Genomic DNA, 16,414 nt, shown 5'->3' with positions numbered 1-16,414 from the left:
AGGCCCCTTTTCTCCCATACAATCTCCCGGTGATTTACCCTAATCAGCATTCGGGTGTTGATTTTTAAGGTTATTTGCTGATCTAAAGAGAAGGAACACCTCACTAAGAGCCCCACTGTCTCTCCCTAGCCTGTGAGCACTAGCAACAGCGATAAGGACAGAGGCTTCAGCCATCTCAAAAGAGACAGAATCACAAAGAGCTCCTCTGATCACTTCTGGCATCTGGTCTTCCCCTCATTAGCACATTAAAGCTGCTCTGTCCATTCTATCAGAGCCACTCTGTCCATTCTCCAGAGTTGTCTATGGAGCCATTTATGCTTCTGCTCTTTGGAAACCTCCCCAGTTCAAGAGGCACTAACTAACCCCTTTCCCAAAGCCTAAGTTACAATCTGTGGGGGTGGGGGGACCTGCTGCATACAACAGGTACCCAGTAAGCACAGATCTTCCAAATGACACAGTTAAGCAGCATAAATTCACATACTTTCTGCTGCCAAATTACACCCATTCAGTACGTGAGATCTTCTGTGTGTTTCAAATGCAGTACATTACGTAGGCTCTTTACACTGGTAGAGAAACGTTCATTCCCAAATATACACAACAAAATATAGAACAACAGGAAAAGGAAGAAAGTGCCTCACATCTTACATATATTAAGTCTAGGGCTAAACTCACATGTGCATACTAAAGCATTTTAATTGTTACCTAGGTACTTCCTCCTACTTCAGAGAAAGTCCATTAAGGTTCTTTACAAAATACTTTACTGGGCACAGTGTGGAATATAAGTGGTCTAAAATAAAATGCTTTAAATAACAGTATTTCCCCCCAATACCTGTTCACCCAACTCTGTCCAGTGACTAGATTTTGGTGCAATATCCATTTTATACATACAATTTTCTTACACTAAATCAGACTAGTGGTCCATATTACCCAGTATTTTTAATTAAAATGGCAGGAGCTCTCCAGGGACTTGGCCAGAGAAACGGCTTCCCAACACCTGTGACTAGGCTTCCCAACCCTCCCGCTCTGGCGGGAGACCCCTGGGTTCGCAGCCTCATCTCCTGCTTTTCAAAAATCGGGAAGCAGGGGGTGGGGGGTGGAGGGGGGGGAACATACCTGTAGGCTTCATGTTATTATAGAGCTCCTGAGCCGTTTGTAAAATGTATGCCCCTTTAAGGCTGGGCAGGAAGCAGGAAGTGCTTGGGAGAATGGCCCCTCCCTTTCTTTTGCTTTCGTTTTCACAGCAAGAGTTCTCCGGAAGAAGATCTGGTAAGTATTTGTGTGTGAGAGAGAGGGAGGGGGCAGGGGATTCCCTGGTTTGGAGGCCCTCCCCCCCTTTAGAAAGCGTGGGGGGAGGGAAATGTCTACTGGGCACTCTATTATTCCCTATGGAGAACGATTCCCATAGGGAATAATAGGGAATTCATCCGTGGGTATTGGGGGCTCTGGGGGGGGTCTATTTTTTGAGGTAGAGGCACCAAATTTTTAGTATAGCATCTAGTGCCTCTCCCCAAAATACCCCCCAAGTTTCAAAACGATGGGACCAGAGGGTCCAATTCTATGAGCCCCAAAAGATGGTGCCCCTTCATTATTTCCTATGGAAGAAAGGCATTTTAAAAGGTGTGCTGTCCCTTTAAATGTGATGGCCAGAACTCCCTTGGAGTTCAATTATGCTTGTCACATCCTTGTTCTTGGCTCCACCCCCCAATGTCTCCTGGCTCCACCCCCAAAGTCTCCTGGCTCCGCCCCCAAAGTCCCCAGCTTTTTCTTTAATTGGACTTGGCAACCCTACCTGTGACCCAGGATCATTTAAACTAAAAATGCCAAAGACTGAACCTGGGACCCTCTACATGGTATGAACACACTCCTTCACTGAATAATGGACTTTTCCTCAAAGCAGAGAAGAATATTACCAAAGATATGCTCGTAGCAATGTATATAATTTAAAATTTATGCAATGGACTGGTTTCCCTCTGTATACAATTCCCCCCCCCGTACATAAGCATCTAGCTTATCAAGGGTAGATCATCTTAGCCAAGCAGGTGTTAAATAACTCTGAAAACACTCTCATATGCAGGTTGCAGAGTTTAATCTATTTTTTAAAAAAGCCATTTTTAATCATGAACACTTCTGTGGAAGAAATGATGATGGTGGGAGAATGGTGCATTCCAAAAGACCACATCCATTCACAGGTCATTTAAAATGCAGGAAGGTTGCAATGTGATTCCAAGTCACATTTACAATCACTCTTCTGGCCTTCAGAATAATTTGAAGACCTGATACAATGAAGTTAAAACTCTTTCAGTATTTCACAGATGCATGTCAATATTGGAAAATAAGCTCAAAAGTACTGTAAGTGGCATGTACTGAAACCAGGCCAAAGATCACTTACTAAAATTATGCTCAGACTAGTGCAGTATCATGAATGTTTTATCCCATACTCACTTAAACTTTTTTTAAAAAATAAGTCTAAAAACACAATGTTCCAGATGCATGAGTATCCTGACTGAATGCTTCTCTCTTTTTTGTTTGTTTGGTTTATTATTCTCAAGTTCAAAGCCTTAGAGTGGGGAAAAGCCTGTCAAAAATGCCAAAGCAAATACCATGGGGAAAGAGGAGGGGAAAATGCTGAATTTCTGTGCCCAATTACCTACAGGTTAAACATTCAAACACTACTTGTTGAATTCATATTAAAAAGGTAAAGCTAATCCCCTGTGCAAGCACCAGTTGTTTCTGACTCTCGGGTGAAGTTGCATCATGACGTTTTCACGGCAGACTTTGTTACGGGGTGGTTTGCCATTGCCTTCCCCAGTCAGCTACACTTTACCCCCAGCAAGCTGGGTACTCATTTTACTGACCTCAGAAAAATGGAAGGCTGAGTCAACCTTGAGCCAGCTATCTGAACCCAGCTTCCACCGGGATCAAACTCAGGTCGTGAGCAGAAAGCTCCGACTACAGTACTGCAGTTTTTACCACTCTGCACCATGGGGCTGCTATAATTCATATTACTAGCTACTTAATTTTAAAACATATGGATACTACTGGCATACACTTATGCATATACACATCAAATCCAAAAGCCACTGGAACTCTCTAGGGTAGGAAACACTTAACATGGATGGAAGTGCGTGGTCAGGGCCAGTGCCAGACTTCCTGGTGCTCTAGGCTGGGAGGGTGGTTTAAATTGCCCAGGAGGGCCTCAGGAGCACCCCCGCCTGCCATCCCATGCCAGTGAAAGGTCCCTGCCAATAAGCTGATTGACAGGACCATTCATCGGCATGGGGACCACTGGCAGAAGCAGCTGGCCGGCCTCCCCCTCCATTTAAAGAGCCCGCTGACCAGTTGGTCAGCAGGCTCTTTCAGTCACATGAGGAGGCATGCGACTGCTCCTGCCACTCTTCCTGTGCAATTTGAATTACCGGCAGGGGCGGCCCTCAAACCACTGCCGGCATTCCAAATAATGCAGAAGCAGCCGTACACCTCCCCATGTGATTTAAAGACCTCACGGACTGGTCAGTAGGCTCTTTAAATTGAGAGGGAGGCCGGCCAGCTGCTTCTGCCACTGCTCCCCACACCAGTGAAAGATCCCACTGATCAGTGGGGACCTTTCACTGGCACGGGAGGGCAGCGGCTGCTCCCGGGGCTCTCCCAGGTGACTTGAATTACCCAGGAGGGAGGGAGTGGCCTCCAACCTCGCAGGGGGCACCCAATTTGTCACCCCCACATACAGAAGGGGGTTGATTTTTCCCAATTCTCCCCTCCTGCAGCAGACCTTTGACTCCCCACAACCTATTCCTGGGGGGATCCCTCATTCTCCAGAAGCAGCATTTCTTGTGGCATTTTGTTTTGCAACAGAATCAGACAGGTGGGGAAGCTGCAGTCTGAATGGAACTGAATTTTAGGCAGGATCTAAGCTAGTATGGAGTGATTAACAACAAACACAACCCCAGATGAAACTGAGAAACCCATGCCCTCCAGGTAAAGAGACAGCAATGTAATATTAAAAAGGCTTCATGTTTATACTTTTTCTGCTGCTCTTATGCTAGGTGAACTTAAATAGCTATTTGTTCCTTTTTATACAAAATCCCACAGGACAGCAGTTCTTTTGATCTGCAGCAGAAAGCTCAAGTGTTCAAGGTTATGAGCACTGGGTCTGCTGGAATTCCAAAGACAAACACATTTGATCTTTGAGTTTCCTTTAATTAACAGCAGAGATGCTGTAATTTATTCAGATTGCTGTTTGCCTGGCTAATCATACAACTCAGCAATCTTGCTGATTTGAGGTAACAAAATATGTTTCTAAGACTGTACTACATCTGTTCCATTTAAAATAAAAAGATTTGTGATTGGCCTTTTACATTTTTCTCCAGACAGCATTATTTGGTGGCTTCAAATATCAATGTTTATAGTGCTAGAAGTTCATGGCCTTGTTTTGAGAAATCATATTGCTGTCATAAAATGCAGGTATGAAATAACAGTCATACTGGGACCAATTATATGATGAAACTTGCCTTCAACAGGGATACACTCACATCCATTAAAAGTGGGGCTGTTGAATTACAAGAGGCAGGGTGCCCCCCACACCAGCAGGAAATATTTTCTGTACTGTGGTGAGCAAGCTAGGAGCTGGAGCCTGCTTCAGAAGTGTGTATTCTTTGCCTTCCAATCCTTTCTCTCTCCTCAGCCCTCAGTCCTTTACCACAGTTAAGCAGTTCACCAGTCCCAATGAACAGCTTAATCCAGAGGTAGGTGGAGGAAGAAGATGTCTCTCCTTCATCCCCCCAAACTATCAGACCTCCAGTTTCTTTTTCCTGAATGTCTCTTTTGTGTTTATTTTCCCTGGAACTGTTTCAGTAGGTAGCTGTGTTGGTCAGCACTAGAGGAGCAAGATTTGGGGCGGGGGGGGGGGGGGAATGTAAAGGACTCATTTACTTACAGGAACTTTCTATCATAGAGTTCCTGGTGATTCACAGAGCTACCCAGAAGTGACAGAGTAGGTTCTAGGAATTGCCAGGAACTGTGGCAATGGGACCTGGGAGTGGGGTGCTTGGCAGCCCTACAAGAGATGTTGTAAGCTTTCTCTGCTTTGGTTGACTTCGATGTATCACCTTGCTTGGGAACACCTTGTTGTCCTAATAAAGCACAATTCTTATCACAAACAGCTGGCATCTTCTTGGGTACCCTCTGAACCTGGAAAGCAGCATCTGGCTTGACCAGCTTCTGAACTGGGATTTTAAGTGATGCAATGAATGTGTGAAGGAAAAAAGAGCAAGCCAACATTACACATGAAATTCCTAGCAATTTCACTTGGAGGAACAAGTTTGACTGCTAACCAGCCCCCTTCACATAGGTCAGATAGGGGACAAAAAATTAGAAATGCTGGCTGATATTCTACCATCTGCTGAGAGGTGGAGGAAGGGGCAATTCTAGCTAACTCTTCATCCTGTTGCAGCTCCCGATGTTGATACCTATGCTGTTCATGAGGGTCTGCTGACCCACAGAAAAAAAAAATCAGCAGCTCAATGCAGCACATAACTAAATGGAGGTAGGAAAGTCTCATCCATAAGCCTCACTCCTAGGATTGCCAATTTCCAAGTGGTGCCTGGCATTCTCCCAGAATTACAACTGATTCTGATCACTGATCTGACAGATCAGTTCCTCTGGAAAAAAACTCTTGCTTTGGAGGCAGACTCTATTGCATTATACCATGCTGAGGTCCCTCTCCAGGCTGCTTGAGCAGTTTCCCAACTGAGAGTTGGGAACTTGATGCCACTTACCAATCTCACAAGATACTGACACCAGCTGTTATCTCAGTACTTGCTCTTCCAAGCTGCGTTGTTAACTAATAAGGCTAGCCAAGGGCTTCCCAGTCTTGGTTCTAAATATGAAATGTGGTTTCAGGCCCTGGGTTAAGGAAAAATCCTTAATCACTGTTACGTGTCATATCAATGAGTAGTTTAACTGAAGGGAGGTCATATTCCTGAAGCTAGCTTTATCATTAGTGAGGAGCTAGCATTGCATCTGCTTATTTTCCAAACACAGATGGAATTACCTTTGTTCATTTAACCTGCAAAACTAGGACCACTTCCCTGGAAATAAGACCCATAAGACTTTATATTTTCAGATTGATCTCTACAGCCATTAGACCTAGAAATGTACTTTGATTAACAAATGAGATATTCCCAGGAATGTAAGGATCCTACACAGAAGTGGAAAGAATGAAGACCCCTAGTTATTTTCATCCCTTCTCGCAATAAAGCAGGTAGCAGCAGGAAACAAAGATCAAAATTATTTATTTATTTAGCGGATTTATATTCTGCCCTTTCCCATATGAGCTCAGGGCGGATTATGGCATAAAAACAGTTAAAATACAACAATAAATTGTCTACAATTAAACAATACAACTCGGTAAAAAAAATGTAATACAGGCATAACAGGCACATTTTGCATATTAAAACACAGTTAACAGCCCAAATATAATAGTTCAGATGGTAAGTCATTGTGGGGGAAGACAATAGGTGGTATAGACAGTAAGAAGAGAGGATGCCCATTGTCTCAGCTGAAGGCCTGGCAGAACAGCTCCGTCTTACAGGCCGTACAGAATTGTAACAAGTCCAGTAGGGTCCAGATCTCCACGGGGAGCTGATTCCACCAGGTTGGGGCCAGGGCTGAAAAAGCCCTGGCCCTGGTTGAGGCAAGTTGGACATCTTTTGGGCCAGGGATGGCCAAAAGGTGTTGTGAAGAAGCCCTTATCCAGCCGAGGCTTCTTCCCAGCCCAGGTGGTCACTTAATAAAAACTCTTCTCCTCACAGACTAGCCTGGCTATCTGACAGAAATACCCTGAGCAGAAAGTGGCGCACACACAAGTTTTTAATTTTTAAAACCAAAATAAAAGGTTTATTGGTTTTTCAAAGGCAGGGGGTGGGAATGTATTTACAGAAATAAAATGAAGGAATAAAGTAAATCAGTTGGCAGAACTTAACAGTATACAAAGAAAACCCCAGTGCTCCCACTGGGTGCTTATCATGGCTGGCCAAGCCTTCAAACGAACGAACTGAAGCTTGGGTTATCCAAAGTTCGGATAACCCAAATAAAATCAAAAATCAGCTGTGCCCAGTATAAACTTGGTTGGCACTATACTGTCCCACATGCTCAAAAGCACTTCAAGCCCTGAGGTACTGATTATCCCTAAAGGTCCACCTCAGACCCTGCTTCCAGACCCCTGGACACTGACTCTCCCTCAGGGTTCTATCACTAACCCACAACTTCAGAGTCAAGCCCCTTTGTGTCTGAAGCCTTTTTCTGTCCTGCATCTCCCCTCTGATAACCAAACTTCAACCTCTCAGCTATCAGTGTGTGTATGATGTTCTGATTTTACACAGGAGTCTATTGGCCTGTCATCACTCCTAAACCAGAGCTGTCATCAGAGGCTTACTTGGCCTCTAAAAAGAAAATAAAAATCTCCTCGGAACAGAGCTTTATTTGTCGTCAGCTCTGTCCCTACAGCTCTCAGTGCTCAAACAGGTCTTTATCCTGTCTGTGCAACTCTAGACTGAAGCAAAAAGTCCCTCGTCTCAGCCCTGCCCCCTATTTAAGTCATTTTGGTTGCTAGGAGGCAAGTCCAGCCAATCCCAGTGAGCTTGCTATTTAACTCACTCCAAGCTTGGCTGCACAGACTGTCTTCAAGTCCATCACAGATGTTGATTTGCAGATTGCAACAGATTCCTTTTCAAAAGGAAAACAGAAAGCCTTACTTCCTTCTTTTGGTAATAGCAATACACAAATTAAAGAACTGCCCAATTCTCATGCTGCAGTCATCTTGAAGCTAGCAAATAGCCATTGTCTAATTAATGTCAACGATTACTGCAATTATCCAGAGAGATTTGTTCTTCCTGATTGCTATCACAGAACTATGAAGTCTTTCAATAACCTAAAAAGATAGGCAACTCACCAGTAATAAATATGTCCCCATGATAGTTTGTGCATAGTTGAAATGGGTCAAGACAAGAAACCAGAAGTTATTTCAATATAAACTGGGCAACCAATTCCTATGTATGCCATGCTAAATCTTTTGACTTAACCCCACCCATTCAAGGTTGGGAATGTTCTGCATATAGCTCTAGGACAGGACTGTAGGTGTGTATGTTTAGTTGGCTGTGCTTCTTCTACCAGCAGTTGTTTGGAGATCACTAGTCATACACAGCAAATTAGTCCAGGATGAGAAGAAATAGCTTCCTCCAACAACTATCACTCTTTATTTATTACACCTGTAGCTAGCTCTGCAGCATACTCATTACAGGTGTTTGAGAGGTATACTGTGAGAAAAAGCTGATTTACAAGCCTTGGGAGTGAGAAGCTGTGAAACTGACAAACAGCATGGCTCGCAGAAGATTGAAGCTGTTGGTTATCTTCAGGCAGTGTGACCACTAGAATTTGTAGCAGGTGAAAGGCCTCTGAGTTTCAGGACACTCACATGGTCAGAAAGAGGACAGGAAGGCTTGTATCAGTCTCCAATATAGCCACGCCATGCAAGGGATTTTGTCTTAAAGCTGATAGCTGACTTTCACTTGTCAAAAGGAAAATATGTGGCACACCTGAAAACTCTCCCCAATCTGTTTGTTTGTGTATAAGACACTTGGGCAGCCCTTTCCTTTTATTAACTCCAGAGGAAGCTGGGAAATGGTCAAGTGGTTTTGGTCTTCTGATGAGACACTATAGATCTCTTCCCTGGAATTCTCCACAAATTGCATAGAATTCAAAGGAATTATTTCATACTGAGCTTTGGAGCAGGTGGAAGCCACTTCAAAGATTAGTGGGACATGAAACTGGCACCTCGTTTCTGCCATGAAGGGAAAATGATGGCAATGCCACTGAGCTTGGAGTAGGCATAAGTTGGTTTCATGGCAGCAGCAAATGGTTGGATTTCCCTGTATCTATAGCAATGCTATAGAAGTTCAGAGCCCACCAACTAATAAGAACATAAGAGAAGCCATGTTGGATCAGGCCAATGGCCCATCCAGTCCAACACTCTGTGTCACACAGTGGCCAATATATATACACACACACTGTGGCTAATAGCCACTGATGGACCTCTGCTCCATATTTTTATCTAACCCCCTCTTGAAGCTGGCTATGCTTGTAGCCGTCACCACCTCCTGTGGCAGTGAATTCCACATGTTAATCACCCTTTGGGTGAAGAAGTACTTCCTTTTATCTGTTTTAACCCGACTGCTCAGCAATTTCATCGAATGCCCACGAGTTCTTGTATTGTGAGAAAGGGAGAAAAGTACTTCTTTCTCTACTTTCTCCATCCCATGCATTATCTTGTAAACCTCTATCATGTCACCCCGCAGTCTGAGCAATCCCAATGAAGTCTCTAATTGTTCAACTTGTTCAGTGGAGTATTTTAGGAGATAAGTACTCAGCTAACTCAGAAAGTGGTTCATGTAGACCTGACTCCCCCTATAGTATACACACCTCTTCCATGATACCAGAATGGGGGATGGCCAGCTCCTCCACAAAACCTCCTCCTCCTTTCTTGTCCTGTAGGATATTTTGGGGAGGGGGATATGTTGCTGATCTTTATCATGTTAAGCAAGCCTTGTCTCCTACTCCTCAAAGATATTCAAGCTTGCCTGTGGAAAACACCGTAAGTTATACACTTTCAGGACCGTAAATTATACACTGTATCCTAGTACACAGGGGGACAAAGAACATTCAACTATTCAAGAATGAGCAGAGCAAGTTTTGAGACCCTAAGAGGTGAGCAGAGGATTCCAATGGAATAATTAACTGGCAATTGTGCATGAATGGAAAAGTAAAAGACATTCTTTTGGGACACAAACTGCAAGACAAGGAACAGTGAGCAAGAATGGTATCTACATACAAGCCCAAGAACTCTAGGATCCTGTGTAGCTCTGGGTAGTGGCTGTGAGAGAGAAAGGTACTAATTAAATGTCCCTTTCCTTGCTTGCCAGAGTTCCAGTCCCAGGGAGGGGGCTGGATTATATTGAGTGTTCCCATTTTTTTCCCATGGTGAATAAGCCTCCTGATGTCAAAATTAAAATTTTTCAAGCTCTCCTACATGTTACTGATATGAGATGAAACCAATTAACCTTGCAACATTATTGCTTGCTTAAATAGGAATGATTTCAGGAGTTTGATTTAATATCCTGTAGTGGAGGGAGAAACACTCCAGCATAAAAAAAAATAAAAAACCAAACAATTGACCTTTCTCATAAAAAATAAATCCACTCTGGAGATATATATGTTCAATACCTCAATGGTTCGGGGAGGGGAGAATGAAAGCAAGCATTAGATGTGATCGTGGGGGGTTGTTTGATATTTTCCCATTCTGCATTCTCTCCTCTTAGAATTTAAACTCCCTGCGCCTGGTTTCCTATCCATAAGTAAAACTCTTAATGTGGTTATAGTGTATTTTTCTCTCCTGAAAAGGAGAATGGCAGGATGGAGAAACAGCTGAGTAATCCCCTCCCTCTCCTCACAGTATGAATGTATGTATGTACATATTTGGGCTATTTCTGTGCTGCCTCTTCAGAGTCCTGCTCAAGCCTTTTTACAGTTAAAACAATATGCCAGTACAAAAGCAGGTCATTGTAAAATTATTGTAAAAACAGTGTAAAAATGTACATAAAAGAAGCAGTTGATTTTAAAAGGTAGTAAGATAAAACCTTTAATTAAAAACCAGGATAAATTTAGAAATGCCTAAGTGCATTTTCAGTTTAGATGCCTAAGAGGGCAGATGATATACATTTATAAAATTATGCACAGGCTACAGAGAGAAATTTTGCTCCCTCTCTCAAAATACTAGAACTCGAGTGCATCCAATGAAATTGATGAGCAATAGATCCAGGACAGGCAAAAGAAAATACTTCTTTAAACACGTGAATAAAATGTGAAATTTGCTGCCAGAGGGTGTAGTGATGCCTAAAGACCTAGAAAGCTTTAAAGGAGAAAATACTCAGGGAGGATAAATCTATCAACAACTCCTAGCCTTGGTGATACAAGGGAACTTCCCCTTCCAGAAGCAGTAAATCTGTGAATCCCAGTGCCAGAAGTCAACATTAGGGGAAGGCCTTGGCCTCTCTATCCTCTTGTTGGCCCTCCATAATAATCGGATGGCCACAGTGTGAGACAGGATGTTGGACTAGATGGATCACTAGTTGTATTCAGAAGTCCTCTTCTTATGTTCCTAAAGCAGATTTTCAGGGGGGGGGGGGGTTAAGCATCAGAAAATAACACATAAGAGAAGTGATGTTGGATCAGGCCAATGGCCCATCTAGTCCAACATTCTGTCACACATGGCCAAAAAAAAGCAGGTGCCAACAAGAGGTCCACCAGTAGGGCCAGGACACTAGAAGCCCTCCCACTGTTGCACTGCCCAAGCACCAAGAATACAGAGCATCACTGGCCCAGACAGAGAGTTCCAACAATACGCTGTGGCTAATAGCCACTGATGGACTTCTGCTCCATATGCTTATCCAATCCCCTCTTGAGGCTGTCTGTGCTTGTAGCCACCACCACCTCCTGTGGCAGTGAATTTCACATGTTAATCACCCTTTGGGTGAAGAAGTACTTCCTTTTACCAGTTCTAACCTGACTGCTCAGCAATTTCATTGAATGTCCACAAGTTCTTGTATTGTGAGAAAAGGAGAAAAATACATCTTTCTCTACCTTCTCTATCCCATGCATATTCTTGTAAACTTCTATCATGTCACCTTGCAGTTGACGTTTCTCCAAGCTAAAGAGCCCCAAGCGTTTTAACCTTTCTTCATAGGGAAAGTGTTCCAACCCTTTAATCATTCTAGTTGCTCTTTTCTGCACATTTTCCAATGTTATAATGCCTTTTTTGAGGTGCAGTGACCAGAATTGTACACAATATTCCAAATGAGGCCACACCGATTTATACAGGGGCATTATGATACTGGCTGATTTGTTTTCAATTCCCTTCCTAATAATTTTTAGCATGGCGTTGGCCTTTTTTATTGCAATCGCACACCATCTCGATATTTTCAGTGAGTAGTTATCTACCACAACCCCAAGATCTCTCTCTTGGTCTGTCTCTGCCAGTTCACACCCCCATCAACTTGTCTTTATAGCTAGGATTTTTGCCCCAATGTGCATTACTTTGCACTTGGCCACATTGAACCTCATCTGCCACACTGATGCCCACTCGCCCAGCCTCGACAGATCCCTTTAGAGTGCCTCACAATCCTCTCTGGTTCTGTATTTATAGAAGTTAAGAAGGAGACAGCACTCTGTTTCCTTTTACTTTTACCTGCCCATGTAACTGCATCTCATTAGGAAGACTGCACACATCAAGAGTTGATCATCCTAGATATGATGGAACACAGACAGGGGTAGGATTAGAACCACAAATTATTTTCACTTCTTGTTTTTCTTTCTCCAGTTCTATTACAACTACCCCCAAAACTACCCTATTGAGCTGAAGCATTGGGTTAAATTCACCATAGTTACTATGGTGAATTTAACTATGTTGACTCAGGTCATTACTATGTTGACTCAGGTCAGGTATTTGCCTTTTACATGTGTGGAGATATATATATATATATATATATATAAACTATTCTTATTTGACAGGCATCCAAGATCCTTCCCAAACATGCACTAAAATGAAGAGGAAAATACTATCTGAAGAGTCATAAAAATCATCAGATTTGATGGTCGCAGGAGTCAATTCCAAATTTTGAAAACTTTGAAAAATTAAAATACACTGCTGCACCCAGTTACCTTTCAACTGCTCTAGTTAGTGGATCTGTCCTAAGACTAAAGTAAATTAAGATGCCTGAGTTCTGGGAAACAGTAAGCAACAATATAAAGAGCTCCTCTAAGCATGTGCATGGTACCTTTCTCTTCACCTCAGATGAAACCATAGTGGCTCATTTGGAGATCAACTATTATAGTAGGAAATCCCCAGGTACCACCTGAAGGTTGGCAACCTTAGGACCAGTTCACTTCTCCATTTGGCGGTGAACAAAAGAGGTAAACTAACAGATTTAGGTAGCCATGTTGGTCTGAAGCAGCAGAACAAAATTTGAGTCAGTGCCACTGAGCACAGTTCTACTTTAACAAAGGTTTACCCCCCCCCCCCCAAAAAAAACCAGATCAGTAATCTGAAGGCAAACTAAGGCTAATAGTAGAACAAAGTAAGAGTCAAGTTGCACCTTTAAGGCCAACAAAGTTTATTCAGAACGTAAGCTTTTGTATGTAGGCATACTTCTTCAAAGTAAGGTAAGGTAACTACAATCTGCCTCAGCTGGACATCAAAACAGACTATAGTACAATAAACAGAGCTATGGAATAGAACACATGCAAACTCATTGCATTGCCTGAAGGCCAAATCATGGTTTGGCCATAATATTAGAACTCAGCCACATATTTAGGATTAAGAGACAGAGCTCTGAGGCCAGAACATGAACCTCAAAGTAAAGCTTGAGATTTCATATTTATTAGACATTCAATATTGGCTAAGAGTTGCATCTTGATCAAGAAAACCTATTCTGATCTTCCAATGACTGCAGGAACTCTGAATCAGATGGACAAGAGTACAGTAGCTTCAACTGACCATCAATGAAGAAGTTCAGATGATAAACCAATTATATATAATTAGTTTCCCCAATGTATTTCAGCAGGTTACTGTACATCATCAAACCTGATGAGATTCAAGCCAAAAGATAATAGAAATTTTCAATTTACACAAATACAATTATGGGAAAAACTCATTTTCTGTCATGTAACACTCATGAAGAATAATCCTATCTATCCTTTTTGTATCCTCTTCTAATGGACCATCTGCAAGGACTAGAATCTAGCTTTGCCTCACCGACATACTCCCTTTTAAATTCAAGACCACGTCACCTTGACAATGCAAACTTCCCATATCACAAGCAGACAGACTTGAACTAATCCAGATCCACTGAAACCCTTGGGAGGCATTAAGTTTTGTTTGTTTGGACTATTACAAATGTACACACAGAATCACCATGCAAATAAGAGACTAATCACCTAGCTATTTTTAAATCCTCCCCAGTTTCTATTCATTGCTCATGTAATCTAAACTTGGATGAGCTCCTTAGAGATCTTGCCATTGTAATTCTAAAATGCACAGAATAATGATTTCTCAATTGATGATGATTTCTACTGGGAAAAGGCACAAACTAAACTCAGATTGTTCCAAAGCCACATGGCAAGATAAACACGAATGCTTGATTCAATACAGAGTGGGGTTTTTTTAAAATGAAAGACGGAAAGAAGACCTTTCCCAGCATTCCAGATGACCATAACTAGATTACAGACTTTCACAAACCAAGCATCGTAATTATTTTCCACATACAATGACAGTAGTACACCACTTTTGTTCCTTCCCTTCATTACTTCTCCCCTCAGGCTAAGGACTGGTCTAGTTGGTCCCCTCAGGTCTAGTTGGTCCCCTCAGGCTAAGGACTGGTCAACCACTTTCTGCCTTCCTCCCCTATCATCAGTTTCATACTCTTAGGGTAAGCCTCTGCACCACGAGAAGGAGCCAGTACCTCATTTTCAAAAGATGAATTTCACACAAACTAGAATCCTTTAGCTCTTCTGTTCTTAGTGCTTAACTAGATTGCTGAATGCAGGAATTTGGAAAAGGGAGGAGTGAGGATTTTGACATCCCCCCCCCCCCCGGATGCAGGACATTTCAGCAGACCTGCTGCTACATACAATGCAAGCTTCTGTTTCACTCTCCATTGAGATCATTTCAGCGATCCCTTCTGCTAAGCCAGCACCCCGTATGGAGAGAAGGTCCCTCTTTGCAAATTACCCAGTAGAACAAAATGGTTGGCCTCTTTCTTCAGCCCACCCCCTGCCCCACAGAAACTCTGAACAATAGAACACATCATGCTCTACTGGAGGCAGCTCCGTGATTGACAGCAGCCTGAGGTGATGGTTTGGCCAGGGTTCCAATGCAGGATAGACGGGGCACCTATTCTCAGCACAGTGCCCCTAGGACAATAGGAGTCGAGCATGTACAGAGCGCCTTTGCCTGGTAGCTGCCCAGCCAGATCTCCCACGCCGCACGGAATGAAGGGGCTTGTAAGACAGAGGAGATGGACAGTGCCTGCGCTTTTGTTTCAAGGTCCCCAGGACTCTCCACACGAAGGGCGGCAGCGGCCAACTCCCTGGCCCGCCCGGGACCGCTCCTCACCTGTTAAACACTTTTCGGATCCTCTGGCGCACGCTGGAAGAAGAGGGGGCGGAGATGCCGGTCCTGCCGCCCGCGGCACCGCTGCCCTCCGGCGGCAGGTTCTCGATGGTGGCCACGACATGGTTGGGCTGCTGCTGCTGCGGCGGCTGCTCCGGGGAGATCATCGCGGCGCGGCTGGCGATCAGACGGGAGCAGCAGGGCGCATCGTGCGCCGCCCGGCCGCCAAGGCGAGAATCCCGCGGAAGAGCCGGAGGAGGCGGCGGAGGGAGAGGCGCCCGCGGGGCTGGCTGCGGAGGCTCGCGCGCTTCTCCTCGGGGCTCCAGCTCCAGCTGCCCGCCTCAGTCCTCAGCCATGGAGCAGAGGGGCGGACTCTGCCTGCTGCTGGCGGCGACGGCGGTGGAGGCAGCGCTACCGGCACCACGTCTCTTTCCTAGGCGGCAGCAGCAGCAGCAGCGGGCGGGGGCGAGGCTGCGGGCTGAGGCAGCCCCGAGCAGAAGGCGCTTCCTCGCTCTTCTTTTGTCTCCCCCACCCCAGAAGGGCGCGCTCAGGTAAAGCTGCCCGCGCAAGCCGGCCGAGGGGGCTGCCTGCCTCTGCGCGCGCGCTGGTCGAGGCAACGCCGGAGTGCAGCATCCACGCGCCACCCCCCCCCCCCGCCCCGCTCGCGCCGTCCCCGCCTCCCACGCCCGTCGCGCCCACCAGAGGGAGCACGTGCGGGATTGCAACATCCTCGGCCGCCAGCGCTGCCCCCTCCCCGGCTTGTCCCCTCCGTCTGAACTGTCTGCCGGGAGTTGTAGTTTTCCATCCCACAGGTGTTTCCCTTCAGGCGCTCCGTCCGCTTCAGTACTACCCGGTAGCGGACAGCGGCACAACACCCAAGACCGCATTGGAAGTCAGCTTTGATTGCCTTCGCTTAAGAAAAGCTTGCAGCGTAAAGAACTACCGGGAGCATTCACTTCCACGAGCTCTTTATGGAAAGCCGCTTCAGGCCCGATCCTCGAAGAAGCAGCTAATAATTTAAACACACGGGCGGAGAGCCTATTCATAGTTCAGGCATGTATATCGTGAGGCACCCCATAGTGCTGGCAGCAGGTACTGTGCACAAACGCTTGGGGGGTGGGGACGAGTCCCTACAGGCCATGCACTTGGGGGTGGGGAGAAATGGTCAGTAGTTCAAGAAGAGAAAGCCAAATTAAA

General features: G+C 44.7%; 1 protein-coding gene across 1 annotated transcript in view; it reads right to left on the bottom strand.

Moving 5' to 3' along the window:
• SLC35F1 (solute carrier family 35 member F1) overlaps window positions 1-15,580 on the bottom strand; it is a 369,791-nt gene extending 354,211 nt beyond the window's left edge. Inside the window, exon 1 of the mRNA XM_060238608.1 lies at window positions 15,221-15,580. Coding sequence (XP_060094591.1) covers window positions 15,221-15,384 — 164 coding nt within the window. The 5' untranslated portion in view covers window positions 15,385-15,580. The remainder of the gene's footprint in view (window positions 1-15,220) is intronic.
• Window positions 15,581-16,414: the final 834 nt, after the last annotated feature.

The sequence above is a fragment of the Heteronotia binoei genome, chromosome 1, assembly GCF_032191835.1.
Source record: "Heteronotia binoei isolate CCM8104 ecotype False Entrance Well chromosome 1, APGP_CSIRO_Hbin_v1, whole genome shotgun sequence".
In the NCBI taxonomy this organism is placed as follows: Eukaryota; Metazoa; Chordata; class Lepidosauria; order Squamata; family Gekkonidae; genus Heteronotia; species Heteronotia binoei.
The sequence above is the reverse complement of the archived record's forward strand: the minus strand, read 5'-3'. Positions and strand labels throughout refer to the sequence as shown.